At 40.1% G+C, this 21,807-nt stretch overlaps 1 protein-coding gene across 1 annotated transcript in view; it reads right to left on the bottom strand.

Annotated features, from left to right (window-relative positions):
* Positions 1-21,807, bottom strand: part of F13A1 (coagulation factor XIII A chain) — a 418,063-nt gene that overhangs the window by 103,174 nt on the left and 293,082 nt on the right. Inside the window, exons 6-8 of the mRNA XM_009450449.5 lie at positions 20,727-20,978; positions 5,644-5,762; positions 3,144-3,251 (exon numbers count right to left, since the gene is read on the bottom strand). Of these exons, the coding sequence (XP_009448724.2) occupies positions 3,144-3,251; positions 5,644-5,762; positions 20,727-20,978 (479 nt within the window). The remainder of the gene's footprint in view (positions 1-3,143; positions 3,252-5,643; positions 5,763-20,726; positions 20,979-21,807) is intronic.

A 21,807-nucleotide genomic window follows, 5' to 3' on the forward strand; every position in this document is an offset into this window, starting at 1 on the left:
ATTACCCAAGGTCACATACAATAAATATAAATATACTGAACAATAAGTATTTTTATCTGGGGATTGTGCACTTAAAATCCTTTTGAGATGGAGTTTTACTCTTGAGTGCAATGGTGTGATCACAGCTCACCACAACCTCTGCCTCCCGGGTTCGAGCAATTCTCCTGCCTCAGCCTTCTGAGTAACTGGAATTACAGGCATGCATCACCATGCCTGGCTAACTTTTTGTATTTTCAGTAGAGATAGGGTTTCTCCATGTTGGTCAGGCTGGTCTTGAACTCCTGACCTCAGGTGATCTGCCCACCTCGGCCTCCCAAAGTGCTGGGATTACAGGCGTGAGCCACCGTTCCTGGCCCAAATTCAGATTCTTATTATGATTGAAAGTTTGCACAATTTGGGTTATCGGTGCTTTTTTCAACATGCACCCACCTGTTTCCTGAAAACTCCTTGCCAACCTTCAGTGCTAGACTTGTCCTTGACCACAGTAAGCAAATTTGTCTTTGGGGCCCCAGTCGTGTGCTCTGCATCTTGTCCCCACCCAGCTCCACTCTCTCCAGATACCCAGCAAAGACCGGTCTGCTCATCCTCACTGTTTCCCAGCAGCAAGTGCCCTCAGGAAAGTTCTGCCTTCCTTCACTCTCACCTGGGGGTGAACTGAGGTCTATATGCTATTTCTTCTGGAGAGTCCACATGCCACCTATACCGCTGCTCTGGCATTTGCAACCTGCGAATGGGATTTCTGGCCTCTATGACCAGGCTGGGAGGTATTTGAGAGGAATTCAGAACAACTCTGCACCAGCCTCTGTTTTACCTGTGAGGCCTGGGCCCAGCCCCTGAGAAAACACACACAGCTCTGTCGCCCTGCAACAGGGTTCTGGCTAAGAGTCCACAACTTCAGAACATTTTCTTGTGGGCTCTCCAGGCACATCTTTTCATACTAATAAAGTCAAATCATTCATTGAGAAATTTAAAGATTTTTTTTGTCTTTGTTCTTTGTTTAACTGCATTCAGAAATTTCATGATAGATTTCCAGGATTTGTGAACGGGAGAGTATCTGCCTGAATGACCAAAGAACACTTGATTTTTCCTCTGTGTCATTTTTTAAATTGATTTTTGGAGGCTCAGTATTTTAGCTTTTAAAATTATTAAAATGGAACAGATTTTGGAAAGATTCACAGAGGTATTCTAAGGTTTAAAGGAGCTAATAGAGGTGAAAGTGTTTTTGAAAACCATTGAACATTTTGTATATATAAACAAGGGTGTGATGGAAATAGAAATATTGCTCAAAATGTCTCAGGTCAGGACCTCTACCCCTTAACACCCAAATTCTCCCCCTCCAAAAATAAAACCAAACCGTTTTCCAAATGGATTTTCTCTGTCTAGTTTTAAATCTTTTAACTGGGATATAAATTTTCAAACTTAGAACTTCATAGGCTTTATATGATTAATAAAATCTCAGGGCAATTTGCATTAGGAGTGTGTGTGCTTATTCAATAATTAACAGCTTCCGCTTAGCCAGCTGCCACGACAGACACATTAGGTTAACTGCTTCCTGTCTGCTTCTCTTTTGCACTGGCTTCTGTTAGGCAGTGATTTCTGACTTCTGGGTGCGTAAAAGTACACACAGTGTGTGAGTAAGCTTGTGCTGATGAGTGTGCCATTTTAGAATGCTTAAGAAGGAATTAATTTAAATTTAACCACTGCTAGCTGTTGCTTCCTTTCTTACTGCAAAATTGTTATGGTAACTTCAAAGAAGAAAAAGAGAAATCTTGTGGGCGAAACAGTAAAAATAGTGATCAGATGCAGGTCTAATATACGTTTGTTATAAACGGTCATGACACTTTGGTAAACATTTCCCAAATTCAACATTCCCCCAAATCTTTGGAATTCATTGGCTTCCCATTATGGAATGTAAATGCATAGGAAACAAAACTGCCTTTACATGTTGGTTTCTACTTTTACTTTTTATGCTCTGCTGTTTCTTAAATTCACATGTAGCTTAGTTATTAATAAAAGAGAAGCCACCATTCTTAAAAGCTAACCAGAAATTATATTTCATATCATTCAGTCTAATATTTTTATATTAACAATATTGATTTCATTTAGCTCAAAAGAATATACAAACCAAACTCAAACATAACATTCTTTCAAAAAGAGGATTTCTTAGAAAACTTAAGGAAATTGGTAATATAAGTATTTCTTTTTTTCAGTCTTTGATTGTTTGAAATACCACCCAGTTTAACATTTCTTCAGAAATAATCTACTCTTCAGCCAGATTGGGTCTACTTCTCCGTACCAACATCTGGCTCTCCATGTTGGGTACATTGATATAATCCAGGACTGCATGGGTCCTGGACATCCCATTTAATCCATGTCCTATGCCTGGCCCACCCTTCCCACTCATGGGAGTTCTATCTCCTTTCTCAGAAAGTTGTTCCACTGCAAGATCTCTGCATTCTCAAAGTTGTTTTAGGATATCCTGCAGAGAGCGGCATGAAAGGTAGAAAATGTCTAGATTTGAAGTCAGCAGACCGGAGTTCTAGCTGCGGCTTTGTCACTGAAAGCTGTCCTTACCCTGTGTCCTAACTTGTAAAAGTGCATGAGTAATGGCTGCCCTACTTACCACACAGGATCCTGCAAAGAATCAATACCCACTTCGTAAGTGAGAAAGCCCTACAGTGACACATCCTTGTGACAGGAGTTAGGATGAGATGTAGCCATTCATTTCTTCACTCTTACTATCAGGGTGAAAATTGAGAAAAGCTGTGCCTTGCACATCTTCTGTGCACCTTGATGTTTGGTTGATCAACTGTTTGATTATAGTCATTGACATTTTTGTCATGATCACTCCTCAGTCTCTAGGCAAGGGGTTCTTAAGAATAACTGGTCTACAGTATCATTATATCTATCATTGTTTTCTGAAGCCAAAGAAACATACAGTATTGAGACGATAATTTTGTTTTATAGCACATGATAAGCTCAGAAAATTCCAGGAGCTATAACTGGGTGTCAGAAGCTAGAATCTTACAAATGAAAGTTTATTAAGTGTAAGTCATCATTTCAGCAGCTCTTAATGAACTGGCATATATACTGAGGCAAATGACAGGTGTAATAGATTTTAGGTATCAGTAATTGCTGCTTACCATTGCAGACCCCACACGGCTGACTTTGATGGGATTCCCTCTTCCAGAGAGGTCCATTTGTGCTCTGTCCATCACATACAGGCAAGTGTCCAGGATGCCATCTTCAAACTATTTGGAGAAAGAAAAACAAAGAGAAACTAGTGTTCACTCTGCAAGCAAAATATTCTGATGAAAAATAACATGAAACCACAACCTAATGTTTAGAAATGTGTGTTTCCTGTATAGTGATCTCCCATAATCTTTAGTATGAAATATTAAAGTAGAAGGAATGAGACATCTTCTTTTGTTTTTCATTAAAGTGAATAAGAATATAAAAGCAAGCCAGAAACATAAACAGAAATACTAGAGAGTTGATATACTCAGGGATCATAAGCTGACTTGAAGTTCTTCAGAAAATGATTCAATTTAGAAGGTCCTTTCAACATATTGGCTCCTGTACCCAAGAAGAAGGAATGAATCATTTACCAAAGTCAGGCCAGAGTCTTAGGACCTCGAAAGTAATGTGAATCCTCGTGCATTTCGAAAATAAAGAGCTCTCAGGTGTATCACAGGAAGGTGCTTCACACTACTTAGTTTGCACCCAAAATAGTAGGAGACCTCATATAGTGACTGTCCCTGTAAGGTTTCCCCTCTTCTGAGACAAGGTGGACCCCAGGATCAAGGAGAGGGCAGAAGGCTGCAGAAAGTAGATTACACTTTCAAGGGAGGAGTCTGGTACCAGTTCAGTCTCCTTAGAAAGAACTGCTAGCCACAGGCAATACCAGAATTTTCTTAAAAAGGAATAAAGATCAAATAGCAAGACAGGAAGATTTTACCTATACTGTACCTCACTGTAGTAAGAGATTTTCCTGAATAGAGAAACCTTGTGTGCTATCCACCCAAGTGCTTGTGACAGAAACCACAATCATAATGGCTAATTACCACACAATTCTTTATTCAGTCCAGTTAGAATACCCACTCTGGGTGTATCCCAAACTGACAGGATGGATGCAGTAATGGGTAATTGCACTAGTTCTTCAGGTATGCAAATAGCTCAGTATTTTGGTTCTTATTAAGCAGCTTCTCTCAGCTGTATTTGCTGGGCAGGATAGCAACTAACTGGAGAGTTAAGGAAATAGTCATAGAACGGATTGATTCCCTGCATCACTGTAAACACACTTGGCTGTTTATTCTGGCCAAAGGATACACAGCAATAGCCTCTTTGAGTGGCAGAAGATACAATCAAGTGACTGTGCTCCAGGGTGCCTACCCAAAGGCAAGCTGGCAAAGAGTGCCCTGACTGGGCTTGGGACACTTTTCCAGACCTCCTTGCTGCCCACCTTGATGACTTTTCCCCTTGTTAGCTATCTATAGATTGTCATATTTGGGCCATAAATAGAATCACCAGGCTAAAGCCTAGAAATTGGGGACCCAAGACAAGGGCATCAGGCAGTAGGCAGTATAGTCAAAGGTTGCATGTCACTGAGGCCCTCCTCATGGCTTGAAACCAGGGAGTCAGGCAGGAATCCAAGAACAGGGGGTGCCAACGTAGCTTGTAGCTTGGCAGGACATTAGAAATGCAGGCGGGGAAGCCTGAGCACTGGGCATGTAATTCTCCGGAGTCAGGGAAGCTGTTCACAAAGCCAGGTAGGCAGGATAACACGGGTACTGGAGCAGTGGGTGAGGAACACAGGGAGATCCCATATGGAAGTCAAAGCAAGGCATCCGGAGCCAAGAAAGTACCCTGTGACCACCAGATTCTGTGAAAACTCCCTGCTGAATGCCCAGCACAATGATGCACAGTTCCAGCCATCCCAGCCAAAACTCCTGAGAAATGACATTCGCCCCCTCTTGTGTCGCTAATTAAAAATCATTTTGAAATCACAGGACATGCATTTATTTATGGAAAACTGGTAAAATATCATTCATTTGCTCCATTGATAAAGATACCAAACTGAAATAGTTTGAATGACTGAACATCTTAAAGAAATGCCATTTGCTACTTTGTGTCTAGACAATCAACTTGCAGCTGATAAAATCTTTCTATGTAAAAGCTCAGTGGCCCTTCCTTTGATGAAATGATAACTCTCTTTTCTAATTAGCAGTACCCTAGGCTAACACTTAAAAAAAAAAAAAAGAAGCTATTTCTTTGAATTGGGCACACCCCTTGCAGTATTCTTTGCATCACTTTCAAAATACCTTTCTTTATAAGCCAGGTTGAACTAATGAGATTTCACTGTTCTAAGTGGCGAAAGCATTTCTCAATAGAATGCCACATTATTCATGGAATCTCTCATTTCTGTAACACTGTAATACCCAGAGATATGTGGTTTCAGCTGATAAATTATGCAGCTGTCTTTATGAGTCCCTACTCCTAGGCTCTCTGCCTTGGAGTCTCAGATCCTAAAAAGCAGGAAATTGTGCTTGTCTAATATCGATATATGGGATCCTGCAGGGATACATGTGACAAAAAATATGAAGTAAAAATGTCCTTGACAATAACAAATTTTAAGTGGCTCACCTGACCATAGCTCCAGCTTCTGGTCTTGATGTCATTGACCTCTCCATAAAAAATTACCCCGATGTCATTCAGGACATACTCTTCTCTTTCTTTCTCATTGTCCAGATACACAGCATCATCTGCATCAGGGTTTAAACATAGTGACTATTACCAAACCAGACTGTTTCCAAACACTTGCAAGTTTATGCAAGTTTATTTTGTTTCTAAACTACATTTAATCAGCCAAATTTTTAAAAAATGCCCTTTGTTTCACCAAGCATAGCTCATTTCCCAATATTTTTAGTAATGGTGAACATAATCAGCACCAAATTCAGTCTGTAAATGATGACATTTGTTAGCAAAATGCTGACAAACTCTGGCTCTTTAAGTTCCAAGCAGCAGAATTAAATTGATATGTCTCATTAAACATTTTATGATTCTGGTGCATCAGTAGTTTCAGAATTCTATGATGCTGATGTACGTCTCTAACACAAATTAAAATATAATTTCCAACCTTTTCACATTAATAGAAAACTAGATGAATTGAAAATGATTTTTAAAACAAATCTGGGACACGTGAGTAGGCAACAGCCTAATTTGTCATGTCATGTCTGTTTTGTGGCCCATCCCTGGCAGGAGGGAAGCAGTAGGTCATCTCCTTTTAATGAAAGATACTTGTGGATGTGCAAGTATGTGTGTGTGTCCAACCAGCTTCCCTGGCCAGTGTCTTTCATTGCAAGGACTTTTCTTCCCTGTGGCTAGAATTTCAGGAGGGTCATCCTCCCCGTCCATCATCAGTCTGGTACTTATTCCCAGGCCTGGTGGGAGAGCAGCAAAGCATCTTTAACACAGACAGGACCCTACAAGTGTAAATCGCACTCAGGAAAATGTGTGTGTTTGGGACAGGCATCTAAGCGTTTTTACATGAATTCTACCTCAAGGTAATGAAATAATTGATTATAATAAATGCAAAAGGAATGGTAGAATTAGAATGTCACGATCTCGCAATCCCTAATGAAGTAACGAATTGAGGCAGAAATAATTCGTTAAGAAGAGAACTTCGTAACGGGTGGATGAGACTGATAAAACGTGAACCAGATACTATTGACAAACCTAAATATATGTATCTTCTGCCAGGATGAATGTCCTAGGAAGCAATGGCGTGACTTATGAAATATTTTTGCCCCTTCCTCCAAAAAAAAAAAAAATGCCACTTGGAGCTGAATCTGACAGTCTCTAGATCTAACCAGCTGCTTAACAGAAAATGCCACAGTGGTTAAAAAAAATCCCACAGTGGTTAGAGAAAAATATTTCATGACACCAGGGGATGGAATCAGCAAAATTCAGAATATGGAAAGTTCTACATAAAAAATGACTCAGTTTCAGCCATAAGTTTGTGGCATGAAGAAACAGATGAAGAGGATTACTCTAGAGGAAAAGATTTAAGTGACATTCCAACCAAATTTAATCTACAGACCTTAATCCAAATAAACTAACTAAAAAGATAATTTTTAGACATTGGGAAAATTAGATTAAAGATGGTTCATTAGATAATACCAAGGAGCTCTTGTTGATTTGTATTAGCTGCAATAATTAAACACACATAAACACATACATACACACATATGTACATATGTATCTATGTATACTGTATATATGTCTATTTTTAAAAAGCTACATGCTAAAATATGTACAGGTAAAATAATATGATTACAAGAATTTACTTGAAAATGCTAAGGCAAAAAATAAGGGAAAAGGGGATAGATAAAGCAAATGTGGCAAAATCTTGATAACCATTAACTCTGAGAGTCATATAAGTAGATACTCATTGTGCTATTCTTTCTGCTTTTGAGTTTGTCTGAAAGTATTTATAAGAAAAATTAACTTTGTCAAAAGATATAAAACTGAAATACAAAATGAACACATACAAAATGTTTCCAATTGGATGTGAACATTCAGTAATGTAAAGATATAAATTCTACCCAAATTAGTCTATATGACCAATGTGAACCCAACCAAACTTCTACTCAGAAGTTTTGGAACTTTGCATGCTCATTCAAAAGCTTATCTGGAAAAAACAATGTGAAAGAAAACAGCCAGGCAGGGCGTGGTGGCTCATGCGTGTAATCCCAGCACTTTGGGAGGCTGAGGCAGGTGGATCACTTGAGGTCAGAAGTTTGAGACCAGCCTGGCCAATACAGTGGAATCCCATCTCTACTAAAAATAAAAATATAAGCCAGGCATGGTGGTGTGTGCCTGTAATCCTAGCTACTCGGGAGGCTGAGGCAGGAGAATCGCTTGAGCCCAGGAGGCCGAGATAGCACTACTGCACTCCAGGCTCGGCAACAGAGCTAGAATCTGTCCGGAAAAAAAAAAAAAAAGAGAGAGAGAGAAAATAGCCAAAAACTAATATGTTGAAAAAGAAGAAAAATTGAAGGACTTGCCCAAAGGTAAATTAAACTTTGGACCCCAATTTATAGTTTCCTGCATCTATGCCCTTTGCCATGTAACTAGCAGTTCTTCCTCTAAATGTGGAATATCCTCTCTTAACTTTAGGCTTATTTTGGCTAATGGGGTGTTAGCAGAAGCAATGTTAGCAGAAGCAAGTAGGGGTCTAAAATATGACTGCGCAGCTGAGCATGTGATCATACAAATCTGCTGTTACCCTGAGGAAAATATGACCCAGCAAGCCCACTGGTCAAAGAAGGATGAGAGGCACCAGAGCAGAGGGTCTCCGGATCTCTCAGGGAGAGACGGATCCTCTCCAGCTGTTCCCACCGGAAGCAGAGCTGGCTAGTCAAGCCCAGTCTGGATGAGCCCAATCCCAGCCAAGCCCCAGATCCATGAGTAAGTGCTTATTGTTGTATGCCACTAAGATTTTCTGGTTCTGTTTTATGTAGCATTAGCTAACTGAAACAAAGCTACACTTAAAACTGACATTAGCACAGTAATGGACAAATATATGGAAGGAGCTAGATGTGTATTAAATCTTAGTAAATAATAAAGATGGCCCTTAAAATCAATAGGTAAAAATAGATCTGATCGATACGTGGTGTTTTGACAGCTGGTTATCCATGTAAGAAAAAAAGTGTCAGTAAGATCTCTTTATCGTACTATATACAAACTGTATCCATAGATTTAAGAGGCACATGTGTGTCTCTCCCTGACGATCTTTATTTCACCTGACATGTTCCAGATATAAGCAGGTAGAGAAACATAACATTCAATAAATATATGAAAAAATGCTCAACTCCACTAACAATCAGAGACATAAAAACCAAATTAACCATGAAATACCAATGAAATACCATAATTCTCCTACCATATCGGCAAATATTAAAACAAATGATTAACCACCAGTGCCAATGAGGGTATGAAGAGATGGATACTCTCATCTACTATGGCTGTAGTGTAAAATACTGCAGCCTTTTAGAAGGGTAATTAGGCAATATCTATGCAAATTTAAAATGTGAATTCACTTTGCCCAATGCTATTTCTAGATGTCTATTCTACAGTGACATTTGTACAAAATGTATGTGCAACCTTCAAAATGGCATAACGTGCTATAGTAAAAATGGGAAACAATCCAAATAGTTGTAAACAAAACACCAAAACAATATGATATGACCATACCAAGCAGCCATTAAAAAGAAGATGCAGGTACTGATATAGAAAACGCTCCAAGATATACTGAGTGAGAAAATGAGGTACAGAGCAACAGGTTGACACAATCTCTTTTGTGGTTTAAAAAAGCCTAAATTCTCTAGGTATATATATGCAATCAATACATAAAATGATAGCAAAGTATCTGTAATGATATACACAGTTAAAGTTGGTTTTCCCTGGGGATTCTCTAGGATTGGAAGATTGGTGAAAAGGAAAGTTTACTTTTAGCCATGTAAATGTACATGTGTGTTTATTTGAAAGAACAATATATTCAATTAATTGCCAATTAAAAATGAAAAGCACTGAAAATACTTTAAATGGATGACATTACAACAAAATGTTAATTGTTAGTGTCTCTAATTTGTAGATCTTTGAGCTCTTTTTATGCTTTTATTATTTTTTATTTCTATAATGAGACTTTTCCATCAGATAAAGTTATTTTCTAAAATGTGTTTCCATTTAAGTGAAGCTACCCATTTAAAAAGAGATTAACAAGTCCAACTTTTCTGCATTAGTTTTTCTTTAAGAGCAGTATAGGGTTGTGCTCTTTTTTATTATCAGAGTCCTTAAACACAACCTTTTTCTCCTTCTTTAAGTCTCCCTGAACCCTTTCCTTTCCAGCACAGATTGAATTAAACCTTGTTCCCTTAGTGCCCTATGGAGGCTGGGGTAACATTTATCCCACTGTATGGACATTGCCGTTTAATGATTATATTTATTGAATAAGTATGTGTTTAAGTATTTACTTCTTAATTTTTTTTAAGTAGTAGCATGTAAATAAGCATTGTTATACTGCTTATTTATGGCCAGGAACTTTCTAAGTGCTTTATAACAAGACACATGAACTCATCAACACTCATAACATCCTTGTGAGGAAAGTAGCCCCATTTCACTGATGAGGAAACTGAGGCAGAGAGAAACATAACTTTTCCAAGGTCATGCAGCTAGTGAGTTGTGAAGCTAGGATTTGAATAAGCTGCCTTCTAAGTAGTCCATGGCTCTTGGGTCCAAAGGATCGGATGACTGTGTCCCCAGCCCCCAACACTGTGCCTTGGAACACGGTAGGAAATCGATCAATGTCTACTGAAAGAATGAGAGATGGGGAAGATGTCTGGAGCTTAGAGAGTAAGGAAGAAGTCCAAGAAAATGAAGGATTTACCTTTGGGCTTTGCGTTAGTATTGATGGGAAGTGATAAATTTAAGTGGCAAAGCATGATAGAGAGGGGTTCTAGACCTCCAGACTAGGCCACCCTTTCCCTTCCAACACTTGAATTAAATCTCACCTCAAACAGGCAGACATTATCATGAATCCACAGTATGGCAAGGAAGTCAAATGGGAAGGCTCGATTTTAATTTTAAATTTATTTATGATTTTAAAAAGAAGATTGAGGGTGGAAAGCAGTGCTTTATTTCCCGTTTTTATTCAGATCTGTCACTTTAAAATATAGTTGTCCAAAGCAAGGTTAAAAAAAAATTGTATCACGATGGAAACTCCAAAAAAACTCCCTATGTTTGGAAGGCTAACAAAAATAGAAAAATGTAATCATTTGCCCTTGGAGATTTTTGCTGTTGGCTTTTTGATAGTGTTTTTGTTTGTTTTTAAATTTTTGGTTAGCTTCAGAGGGGTGGGGTTTCACTAAGTTTCAGGGGAAGCTAGTTCTTCACTTAGTAAAATGGAAGGCTCGACTAATAGGAAAAACAAACTAACAAACAACTCACTATTCTAGAAACCCAACAATTTGGACTGGTAGAAGGTAGACGTGTATGAGGCTTGTGTGGAATGTGGGAGCTGGAAACCATACTTAACTGAGGACTGAGGGGAGAAATAAGGTCTAGACAGCTCCCAGAGTAGGAGCGGCTGCACCTTGGACCAACTGACAACTCTTTGATCGTAGGTGACCTCTGGCAGACAACCACCATTACGATAAAACTCTGAGAAAAACAGATTACACATGGCACCATTGGTGAGTGTGACACAGCACCTCCATCCACTGCCCAGAGCAACTCTGTCACCAGAACAGACCTTCAAAATGCCTCGTAAATAACCACCCTTGCAGGCTGACTAACAATTTACAAGAGGCATGTAGTGAAGAATAATGACCTCATTTATTTTACTGTTCCTCTGGTGGGAATAGAAGGGTAGTTAAAAAAGAAAAGAGTGGGCCAAGAAAATTTGGGGTGGATTTCAGTCGCCCTCTGACATTCCCACTGTCCTCCCGACCCAGAGAAGGTAAGGATTTATAACAAACATGTAAAAACAAATGCTGAGCCTACTGATTTTATTAGTATCTGTATAACCTCTTTGTGAGAAGGAAGATCATTCATCATTGCATGGGCTGATACATTCCTTCTGCTTATTTACATGCTATTTCAAAGTCAGAGCAAGTTCCATTTCCTTGGTCATTAGGCTCAAGTCTGGCAAAGGGAGCCCAGGAATTAAACAAAACTATGGTGCTAGAACAGCTAACCTACATGGTCTCTTTCAACAGTTTAAACCAGAGTTTGGTGTTGTTTCTAATCCTTTAGAAGGAATAATGGTTTGGCCCTTCCAAAAGGCAAAATGAGTCACCATTTAGGGAAGGAAGGAATTTAGAGCGAGGGGATTAGGAATCACTTACACTTGCTTCCCCCTTTATATAAAAGCTGAGCACCACTAAAAAGAGGAAAGATTCATGCTGGGAGTGTGTAATCACTCTTAGAGGGAGTGGCTTGATCTGCAGAGCAAATGTGACTCCGGACTGGTATCACCATGATATGTTTTTCCATCACAAAGTACATCAAAAGGGGTGGCAGATTCTAACAGGCTGTGTGTGCTGTGGCATACCAGGAGTAACTTCCTGTCGGTGGCAATTGTGAGCATATTAAGGAATGGCATTTTTAGAGTCTGAGCTTTTTATTCTGGAAGGATCCAAACGCACTGCCTTCCTAAAATGGTTTCATATAGCCACTCCAGAGACGTTGCTTGCCTATCTAGTAACACTGGAATGGAATCAATCTATGAAGCACAAGCAAATGGTTCCTCAACAGTCAGTTGAGTTTGCTTCTTTCCTTTTAGCCCCTTCAGTATAAAGTAGAGTAGCTCGCCAGGACTGGTATCCTCGAAATAACAATGACTAACACCCCTTCTCTTGGAGACCCTTGAGCCTAGACCAGAATTTGCACCCTCAGGCTACTGCCATTCATCCATCAATTCACCGATATTGATAGTATATCTTCCACAGTGCTCACGACAGCACAATCATCCGTGCGTGCATAGTACAACATAGTTTACATTCCTTACAAACATGTTGCATTACAGCTCACACCAGCTTGAGAAGGTTACTGGATTTGTGCTAATTTGCCTGTTTTGCTGGTTAAGGGCTTTTTAGTGTACTGAGATATCTTCAGAAGATAGACTATTATTCATGAAGCAATTCTACAAAGAAAATGTCAGAGCTTCTTTACTTAGCACATATCCTCTAAGGGAGCCTGTGCCCTTGTTGGTATGCTTTAATTTTTTTTCCCAGAGAAAGCTTTCATTTGATCTTGTAAATATCAACCTGAATTTATTTATTTATTTATGTATTTATTTATTATGGCAGAAATTTCCATGTTGATTAGGTCATTACAGAATCTTCTCGGCTGGCCATCTACTGGTTTTTTTTTTCTTTTGCTACACAATGCCAGATACTGATGGCTTTTGTTTTAAAAATATAAGTGCTTACCTTGACAGAGTCAGGATGCTCCAGGGTTAGCCTCAGTTTGTTTCTTAATTTTCTATAGGACTTTGAGAAATGCACGTAACATCACAGAACCTGCTTTCTCTCTTGAAATCTGAGTCTAATAATCGTCTCCTTGCCTCTCAGAATGGTGATTATCAGTTCAGTTCAGCAAACATTTACTGAACATTGACTCAATTCCAGGCACCACGAAAGGCTGAATGAGATAAGGATTACGCCTTCCAAACACACAATCTAGGGAGATACTGACTATGAGCACACTTTGAAGCATATGAGAGACTCTACAAGGAAGGAATTGTAAACCACATGAATTGGTGGGTGAATGTGTCTCTGCATTAGACACTTCCAACCATGCTCTTTCTAGAAACACCTTGTAAAGACCTTTGCACCTCAATCCTGGGGTCACCTACATGCCATTGAAAAGAAGGTTTACTGTGAGCTCTCTGGGATCCTTTCTGATTACAGGGCCACACTAAATGATCCTCGCTTGGCATAAAAAGCATAATAAGTCTCTAATGACTCAGATACTAGGAAGAATGATGCATACTATTTTAGTTAAGAGGAATATTGAGTAAATAAAGGTTAAAATTTTTTCATAAGCTTTATTAAAACTTCATAAAAATTCAGTTAACCAACTATTTGATTACTATCCTATGCAAATACTGTTCTGGGTGCTAGGCAAGGTGCAAAGCTAAGCCACTGGCCAGTCTCTCCTCGTTCCCCAAATAGGTCGGAGTCCCCAGTTTTGTGTTCTTCTTGTGCACTGACTTATTTTAGTACTTTTTACAATTGTAATCAGTTTTTTATTAGGAGCTCATTTGTAAAATCCTTGCTAGAAGCTATACGAAGATTGTGTCTGCCTTTTTCACTGCCATAGTCCCAGTACCTAATTCAGTATTGATTTGAATTTTTCTGAATGAATACATAATATTGTTGTACTGTGCACAGGTCATTGTGTTGTCATGGGCATGGGATGCGACATACTATCAATATTTGTGGATTGATGGATGAATGGCTCTAGCCTGAGGGCGTAAATTCTGGTCTGGGCTCAAGAGTCTCCAAGAGAAGGAATGTGGGTCATTGTTACTCTGAGGACACCAGTCTTGGTTACTTACTCCATTCTGTATGAAAGGGGCTAAAAAGACCGTATATAAATACAAAGCAAATAGGCTAAGGATGAATTTAATAATAAAATACAAGCAGGTCATATTTATTTATTTGCTGTTAAAAGCATCCAAGATATTGGGAACATATTGATTTCTTCATATTAAATTAAATTGATTTATTTGTTTAAAGAAAAGTGAAAAAACACATTGAATAAAAAGGAAATATTAGATGCTAATTTGGTGTCAGATGCTAAGAGATAGAGAAATCCACACACACATCACCCACAGACACACTCCTCCCAGCACACCGGATATGTTTTTGACTTTTCTCAAGATGGTAAGGTCTGAGATTACATTTACAAGTTATCTGTAATAACAGGGTGCAGCAAATCTAAAGAGTATTTACTTGGGATTATTAAATCAACACAGCAAACATTTATTAAACCTCAAGTGTGCCAGAGGCTAAGGACATGAGGTTGAATGAGGTGAGGGAAAAGCAGTGATGGAGAATGGAATGGGGGAACAACTTATCAAGAGGAGAAAGATCCCTTAAAGGTAACTGATGCCCAATCAAAAATACTGCTCATTGCTTCTCCAGAGTACTAGGCACAGATATCAGAAATCTAAATCTTTCAGGACCCACTATCTGGCACTAGTGCTAGACTACCAAACTGGAACATTCTATATTTAAATAGTGAAATACATTCAATAGTTCAGAGTTCCTGAGTAGTTAGAAAAACATGATGAATTCATAATAACTGCCCGTCTCACTCCTGCTGCCTTTGTGGGTACAGTTCTCTCTAACACCCAGGAGAAGGGTTTCCTCCCAGAATGGACCCGAAGCCCGGTTAGCACCACTAAACTAAAAACTAAGCAAGCAATTATTCTCCCCGCATGCACCCCTGCCTTCACTGATGTGGCAGTGCTATTGATCCCCATTAATGATTTAGTGATTAAGGAGGATAAATTGCCTATGAATGCAAAGCAGGCTGAAGGGCCCTCAGGAGCACAGCTGAGCATTCTCCTATCAATAAGTGCTGTGCATGCTGCTGTAATTTTCAGCCCAGCGTCCTGTGCCACCTCGGACCACAATCTTGTTCACCTGGCTGTCTTTTGACAATTTCTGGAAACAGTTTTCCTTCTTATCTTCTGCTATCTTTTTCACTTGGGCGACAGTCTCACCCCTCTCTTTTGACCTACTTTCCAGTTACCAGGCCATAGCGCTGAATCCTTTGTTATGCATTAACACACACAAGCATAAAACTGCAGGGGACTGCTGGGCTACAGTGTATGTGCTTGTGTGTGTGTTGTGGGGAGCGGTTCATCATATCATCCCCTTTTTGGGTTATGCTTTGCGTGCTAGGCCGGGAAAACCACACAATAAGTGGGGAGATGACCTCTTTCTCTCACTTCATTTAAAAAAATGGTGTTCAGGGCCCAAAAGCATGGTTGTTGGAAGAGATCAAGCAACAAAAATAATAAAGCTCACTGGATCCCTCTGCATTAAGGAAGGAGAATTTGCTCCTGGGACAGAATGGGAGAGAAAAGTTCAAAGAATAAAGGAGAACAGTAGGAGAGAGAGAAGGGGTGGTAAGGGAGAGAGACTGGAATTAGGTTCAGGGTAGAGCCAGTGAAATTTTAAGAAGAGTAAATTATAATCTCCTGAGGTTTTTTGTTTGTTTGTTTGTTTTGTTTTTGTTTTTTGAGATGGAGTCTCACTCTGTGGCCCAGGCTGGAGTGCAGTGGTACGATCTCGGCTCACTGCAACCTCCGCCTCCCAGGTTCAAGCAGTTCTCCTGCCTCAGCCTCCTGAGTAGCTGAGATTACAGGCACACACCACCATGCCCAGCTAATTTTTGTATGTTTAGTAGAGACGGGGTTTCAACATGTTGATCAGGCTGATATTGAACTCCTGACCTCATGATCTGCCTGCCTTGGTCTCCCAAAGTGCTGGGATTACAGGCGTGAGCCACTGGGCCTGGCCCTGCCTCTTGAGTTTTAAAGTTATTGCTTATTGTTTTTCTTTCTTCTTAGAGACAGGCTGGCGGGGCTGCCTCGAACTCCTGGGCCCAAGCAATCCTCCTGCCTCAGCTTCCCAAGTAGCTGGGACCGCAGGCTGCTCTGGGGGCCAAGCCCAGCTTTATTGTTTCGTGATTATTATGAAACCAGTGGTCCTCTAAGTGTTGACCCCGACCAGCAGCAACAGCATCTCCCAGGAACTGGTTAGAAATGCAAATTCTCAGGCCAGGCCTCAGACCTACTCAACCTGAGGGTGCTGCACAGAAGTGGCTGAACAAGCCCTCCAGGTGATTCTGATGTGCTCCAAGCGTGGTGACCACAGAGTGCATCCTTCCTGCTCTCACCCTCCATCCCAAACTGCAGTTAAGGTCTGGGCATTCACAGATGTTGTGTGTGGCTGCTTTTGTTGTTGTTGCCAACATTGAAATTGAAGGTGAAGGTCAAGTTTCTCACTTGCAGCAGCACAAGTGTGAGTAGGACTCCTAGAGGCAGAGGCAGCCATGAAGTCAGAAATCCCTAAAGAATTTGCAGAGATGTTTGGGCCTCCACAGGCCAAGTAATGAAGAAGATTGTGCTAGTTTGCCCTGTGTTCTGGAAGCAGGGAGCACCCTCCCGGCATGTCCCTGTAATAAGTTCACCTTCTACCCTCCAGATGACTAGCTCACATCTTCCCTATCAAGCGTTTCATGCCCTTCCTTGCTGCTGCTTCTCAACACATGACTTTGCTTTACACTTCACTGACCAAAAAAAAAAAAAAAAAAAAAAAAAAGGAGTCACAAAATGGCAATCACCTCATTCTTCTTCCATTAAACTGGAAAATCTGCACCCCTCTTCTTCTACTCTACTCCTGTCTCTGGAGAGAGTAGATAGCCCCATCCATCACAGGCCCTTCTTCACCTGTTCCCTGGATTCCAACCACTCAAGGATTTCACTCCTGAAACTTCTCAACCTTAGCTCCAAGAATCACCTGCAGAACTTAAAAAAACCCCAAAGCCCAGGCTGCAGTCCAGAGCAATTACATCAGAATGCCTGCATGGGGGACTGAAGCATCTATAGTTTCAAAGCTTCCCAGATGATTGCAACGTGCAGCCAAGGCTGTGAACCACCGTCCTCTCTCTGGACTGCAAACTCTCTTTCCTGGTTCCTCTCCGTCACCATAAAATAACACCCACTCTCTCTTGTCTTTAAAAAATTCTCCTTTGACCTTCGCTTCAACATCTAGGTGCTACAGAAAGTCTTGAGAAAGGTGCCATCTCCCGCCGTCTCTACTTTCTCGCCTCCTGTTTACAACACAGCCCATGACCATCTCCCTGGCTTCTGTCTCTATCACTTTAGTGAAACCGTCCTTTTCAAGATCATCGAAGACATCCATATTTCCACACTATATGGCCACTTTCCTCCCCTATCCTATTCAACTAATCATAGCATTAAACAGAGTTGACTGCTGTCTTGAATCTATCAATGTGTCTGGTTCTGGGCTCTTTTGATCTCCTTGCGCTCCACTGACTGCTCCTGCTCAGCCTCCTTTGTTGACTTCTCCTTTGTCTCAACTCTTAATTGTTAATGACCCTGAATCATTTGTGTCCGTTATTGCTCCTAACCGTGCCCATGTTTACATGTCTAGCTCAGCCATCTCCTTTGAGTTCTAGATTCACTTTATTCAAGTGCTTACTTGACGTTTTCATTTGGATGTCTCATAGACATCACCAAATTAACATTTCTGAATGTAACTCTTAGCTTCACCCCTAGTGCTTCCCCTCCACTTCCCACAGTTTTCCCAGCTCTGAAAATGGCACCGCCATCAACCCAATTGGTCTAACAAGAAATCTAGAGTTATTCTCAAGTCCTCCCATTTCTTTACTTCTCATCTTGAATCCCTGTGCAATTTTTGTTCTAAATACAAAATAGATCTCCAATCTAACCCCTTCTCATCTCCACTGGTACCACCATGTTTAGTTTATCATCATCTTTGTCCTAGACCACAGCTTCCAAATTGGTCTCTGGTTTTTGTCCCACCTTCCTCCAATCCTTTCCATGAACTGAAAACCTAGGGGAGGTCCCTGTACAGCCTCTAGAACAAGAACGCCTCCAGACCTAAGCGACTTTTTCAGAACAGAGGTATCTGGAAGCTACTCATCATGGATACAACTGAAGATCAAGGCAGCAATTAGAAGGTTATTAGATTGTCCACCTCCTGAGTAGTTATCCTGAAAGTTAATATGTCAAGCAACATAACTAACCCTTTTCCCGTCAAGAAGAGTGGTCACATAAGTTGAAATGAATGCAGACACATATCCCATTTACACACATGATATAATCCAGAAAAGTTGCAAACAAACCAAAGTCTGGGTAAATTACAGCATTCCTGAAATTTCCTAGAGTTCTGAACAGTTATATGTAGCCTAGGATTTTCGTTTTGTAATAAAAAGAAAGTCAATAACAAACTCTTGATTGACAAGTATGAATTTTTAAATACAATTTTCTTAGAATAGGTTGCTTCCTACATACTCTTCCATCTCATTCTCTTTTGCTGACTCCTTCTCTACTGGACTCCTAAATGATGGTGTTCCTGAAGGCTAGATACTATATCCTATTTCCTTCTTTATCTATATTTTCTCCCTAGGTACAGATAACTCCCAAATATATATCTCTGATTTTCTTCTCCAGATTCACATACCTATTTGTCATTTCTGCTGTCTATCTATGGTTATCTCCAATTTAACATATTCAAAATCTTAATTTATATATCTGTAACTCTGATCCTCTCAGTATTTTTCATCTCTGTAAATATCACCCCATCAACCAGTTGCAAAATGCCTCACATCTGGTTTTAAGATTACTACCAAGAGTTCATTTTTTGAACTGCACATGGCCCAGTTAACATTTCCTGTTACCATTTACCTTGAATATCTGTCTCATAGATAGGAGTGTTGGGTACAATATGATGAGGATGGATGTATAGGGAGTGTAGGAATAGCTTGGCGCCTTTTGCCAACACTAGTGGAACAGGTAATTCCCAAGCCATGCTGGGCGTGGTGGTTCATGACTGTAATCCCAACACTTTGGGAGGCTCAGGCAGGAGCACTGCTTGAGCCCAAGAGTTCGAGACCAGCCTGGACAACATAGTGACACCACATCTCTACAAAAAGTAAATAAATATAAATATAAAACAAAGAAAAGATCAGTAGGACCAAGGTGTATGTTCTAGATGAGTAGCAAATATTGTTGTGCACTTATCTATATCTAGGACAGATTAACCCTGATTCAAATGTGACTTTCACATACAAGGATCATTCAAAATCAGCAATAATATGGGCTCATTTTGGATGATGTTAGAGAGCAGTGCATATGGGGTAGGGTGCCATGGGAAGTCTCCTGCCCCATGTGAGCTTTCATATCTTTCACTGCCTTATTTCCTAGGACCTAGAAGTGGTCTCTCCCACATTGATGCTGCTGCAGCATCTGCATCTGCCTCTGGAACTTAAAACAGCTTCATACAAAGTGTGGGAGCAGGGGAGAGGTACGAAAGGGCAGAGATGAAGATGAGGAGAAAATGCTACGTGTGACTGAGGCACAAAACAGAATTGATAGAGAAATCATTGAACTTGACTGAGTTTTATTTGAATATAACTAGATTAAGCTTCTGCCGCAGACAGAAAAGAAGACTGAAAATAGCACTAGAGATCAAGTTGTATTATATTAAAGTACAGCTACATCTTTGCACATCCAGAGTTATGGTTTGCAAAATTTGCACCCACTATGCACATAAACAACTTTGTGGAATCCTTTAGATATACAGACTTTCTGTTCTTAAAGTAGGGGGATAGAGAGGTTAGTTCTACTATGAACAGCGTCGACTTTATTTTATTTTTCTGAAGTCAGAGTTATAGACTCTAATAGTTTTGATAATCAAGCTTAATAAGCCAAATTTGTTTACAGAGTAATAGTGTACAGAGGTTATACTGTCAACATATATTAGGTTGGTGCAAAAGTAATTGTGATTTTTGCAATTACTTTTAATTACAAAACTGCAATTAATAGCTCCACAAATAACTAACTGCAACTTTAGACAATCTCCAATTAATCCCGAAATAAATGTATAGCAGCATTGACTTCACATATAGAGGTTTTATCCTCATATACATGGAGGATGAATTTTCTATCTTTCTCTTTCAATCATTAAAGATGGTATATGTAGGAGAGGCATATGTATTTAGAATAATCTTACTACCCCTTCAAAAAGAGATGTATTGGAAATACATGAGCTTGTTTTTTTTCTTTTTTCAAAGACGGAGTCTTGCTCTGTTGCCCAGGCTGGAGTACAGTGGCACAATCATTGCTCACTGTAACCTCCAACTCCCGAACTCAAGCAATTCTCCCACTTCAGTCTCCCAAGTAGCTGGGAGTACAGGTGTGCACCACCACACCCATCTAATTTTTAATTTTTATTTTTTAGAGACTAGGTCTCAAACTCCTGGCCTCAAGCGATCCTCCCATCTTGGCCTCCCAAAGAGCTGGGAGTATAGGCATGTGCCATGGCACCCCGCCAAATAGGTGAATTTTTAAATGAGAAAACTAAATGTCTGCCTCTTACCTTCACACCAAGGATTGAAGAGAATGTATGTGTCTGTTTCTGGGTTTCGACTGGTTCGAAGTACGCCATAGGGAGTCCAGACAGCAACATACATGCGGAATTTCCCCACAATACATTTGGGGGAAGACTGGATGGACAGCCGCACAGACCTGTCCTCTCTCATGACAATCTTGGCCCCCCACTTTCCACTTTGTAACTCTGAGACTATAGGCACTGGGATGTACGTTCCCTTGTTCTCCTGTGGGTAGCGACCTATGAGAAGAGAGAAGAAATACTCTGTTAGGTTGATTTCACAAGCCATTTTTGTTCTCACTCTGTTATCTTATAGCTGAAGGGACAGGAGTAATCCATTAGAATTATTCTTGACTTGAAGAAACATACAAATCAGGCAAGTCTGCAAATTACTTTGATTGTAAGCTGGAGAACCTTCAAGAGCAAAACTTATTCACTTCATTTGTTTTCTATAAAGCATGTAGAGGATTCCACATTAAGACAAGCAAACAGTGCTCCATTTTAACCTCCCTAATTACTAATTTCAAAGATCTTTAAAAGAGTCTTTGGTAGGCCTATTGTCAGAGAGAGAACATTCTAAGGAGGTGGTTACATAAGTTACTGCTGTGCAATTCTGTGAGGATGCTTAATCTTAATGAAAATAATAATTTACACAGTGCAAACCACTGAGAAAGATTAGAACTTCAACACTTTGCTATTACGGATATAGGTTATACCACTCAGAATGAATATCACATATACTTGTAAATCCAGCACAAATTTAAACATTGTTTTCTGCCTAGGTGCCATGGCATCTAAGTAATGCTCTTGAAGACTCATGGGACTCAGCCTCTCAGGAGCCCCTCCATAAACCCACCTGCATAAGCATGTTTGTTCCAGAGGCACCCATCTCCTGTTTCTGCTCCCTCTTTGTGCATACTCAGTCTTGGGATGAGCTTGCCCTTTTTACCAGAGGCTTTGTTTTTCTCTGGAACCCCTTTCACTGTTGACGTGTAGACATCAAAGGCAATCTTGCCAGGTAAATGGGACCCATAATTCATTTATTACAGTGGTTCCCAGCAGCTGTTGT

Source organism: Pan troglodytes, chromosome 5 (assembly GCF_028858775.2).
Source record: "Pan troglodytes isolate AG18354 chromosome 5, NHGRI_mPanTro3-v2.0_pri, whole genome shotgun sequence".
Classification (NCBI taxonomy): domain Eukaryota; kingdom Metazoa; phylum Chordata; class Mammalia; order Primates; family Hominidae; genus Pan; species Pan troglodytes.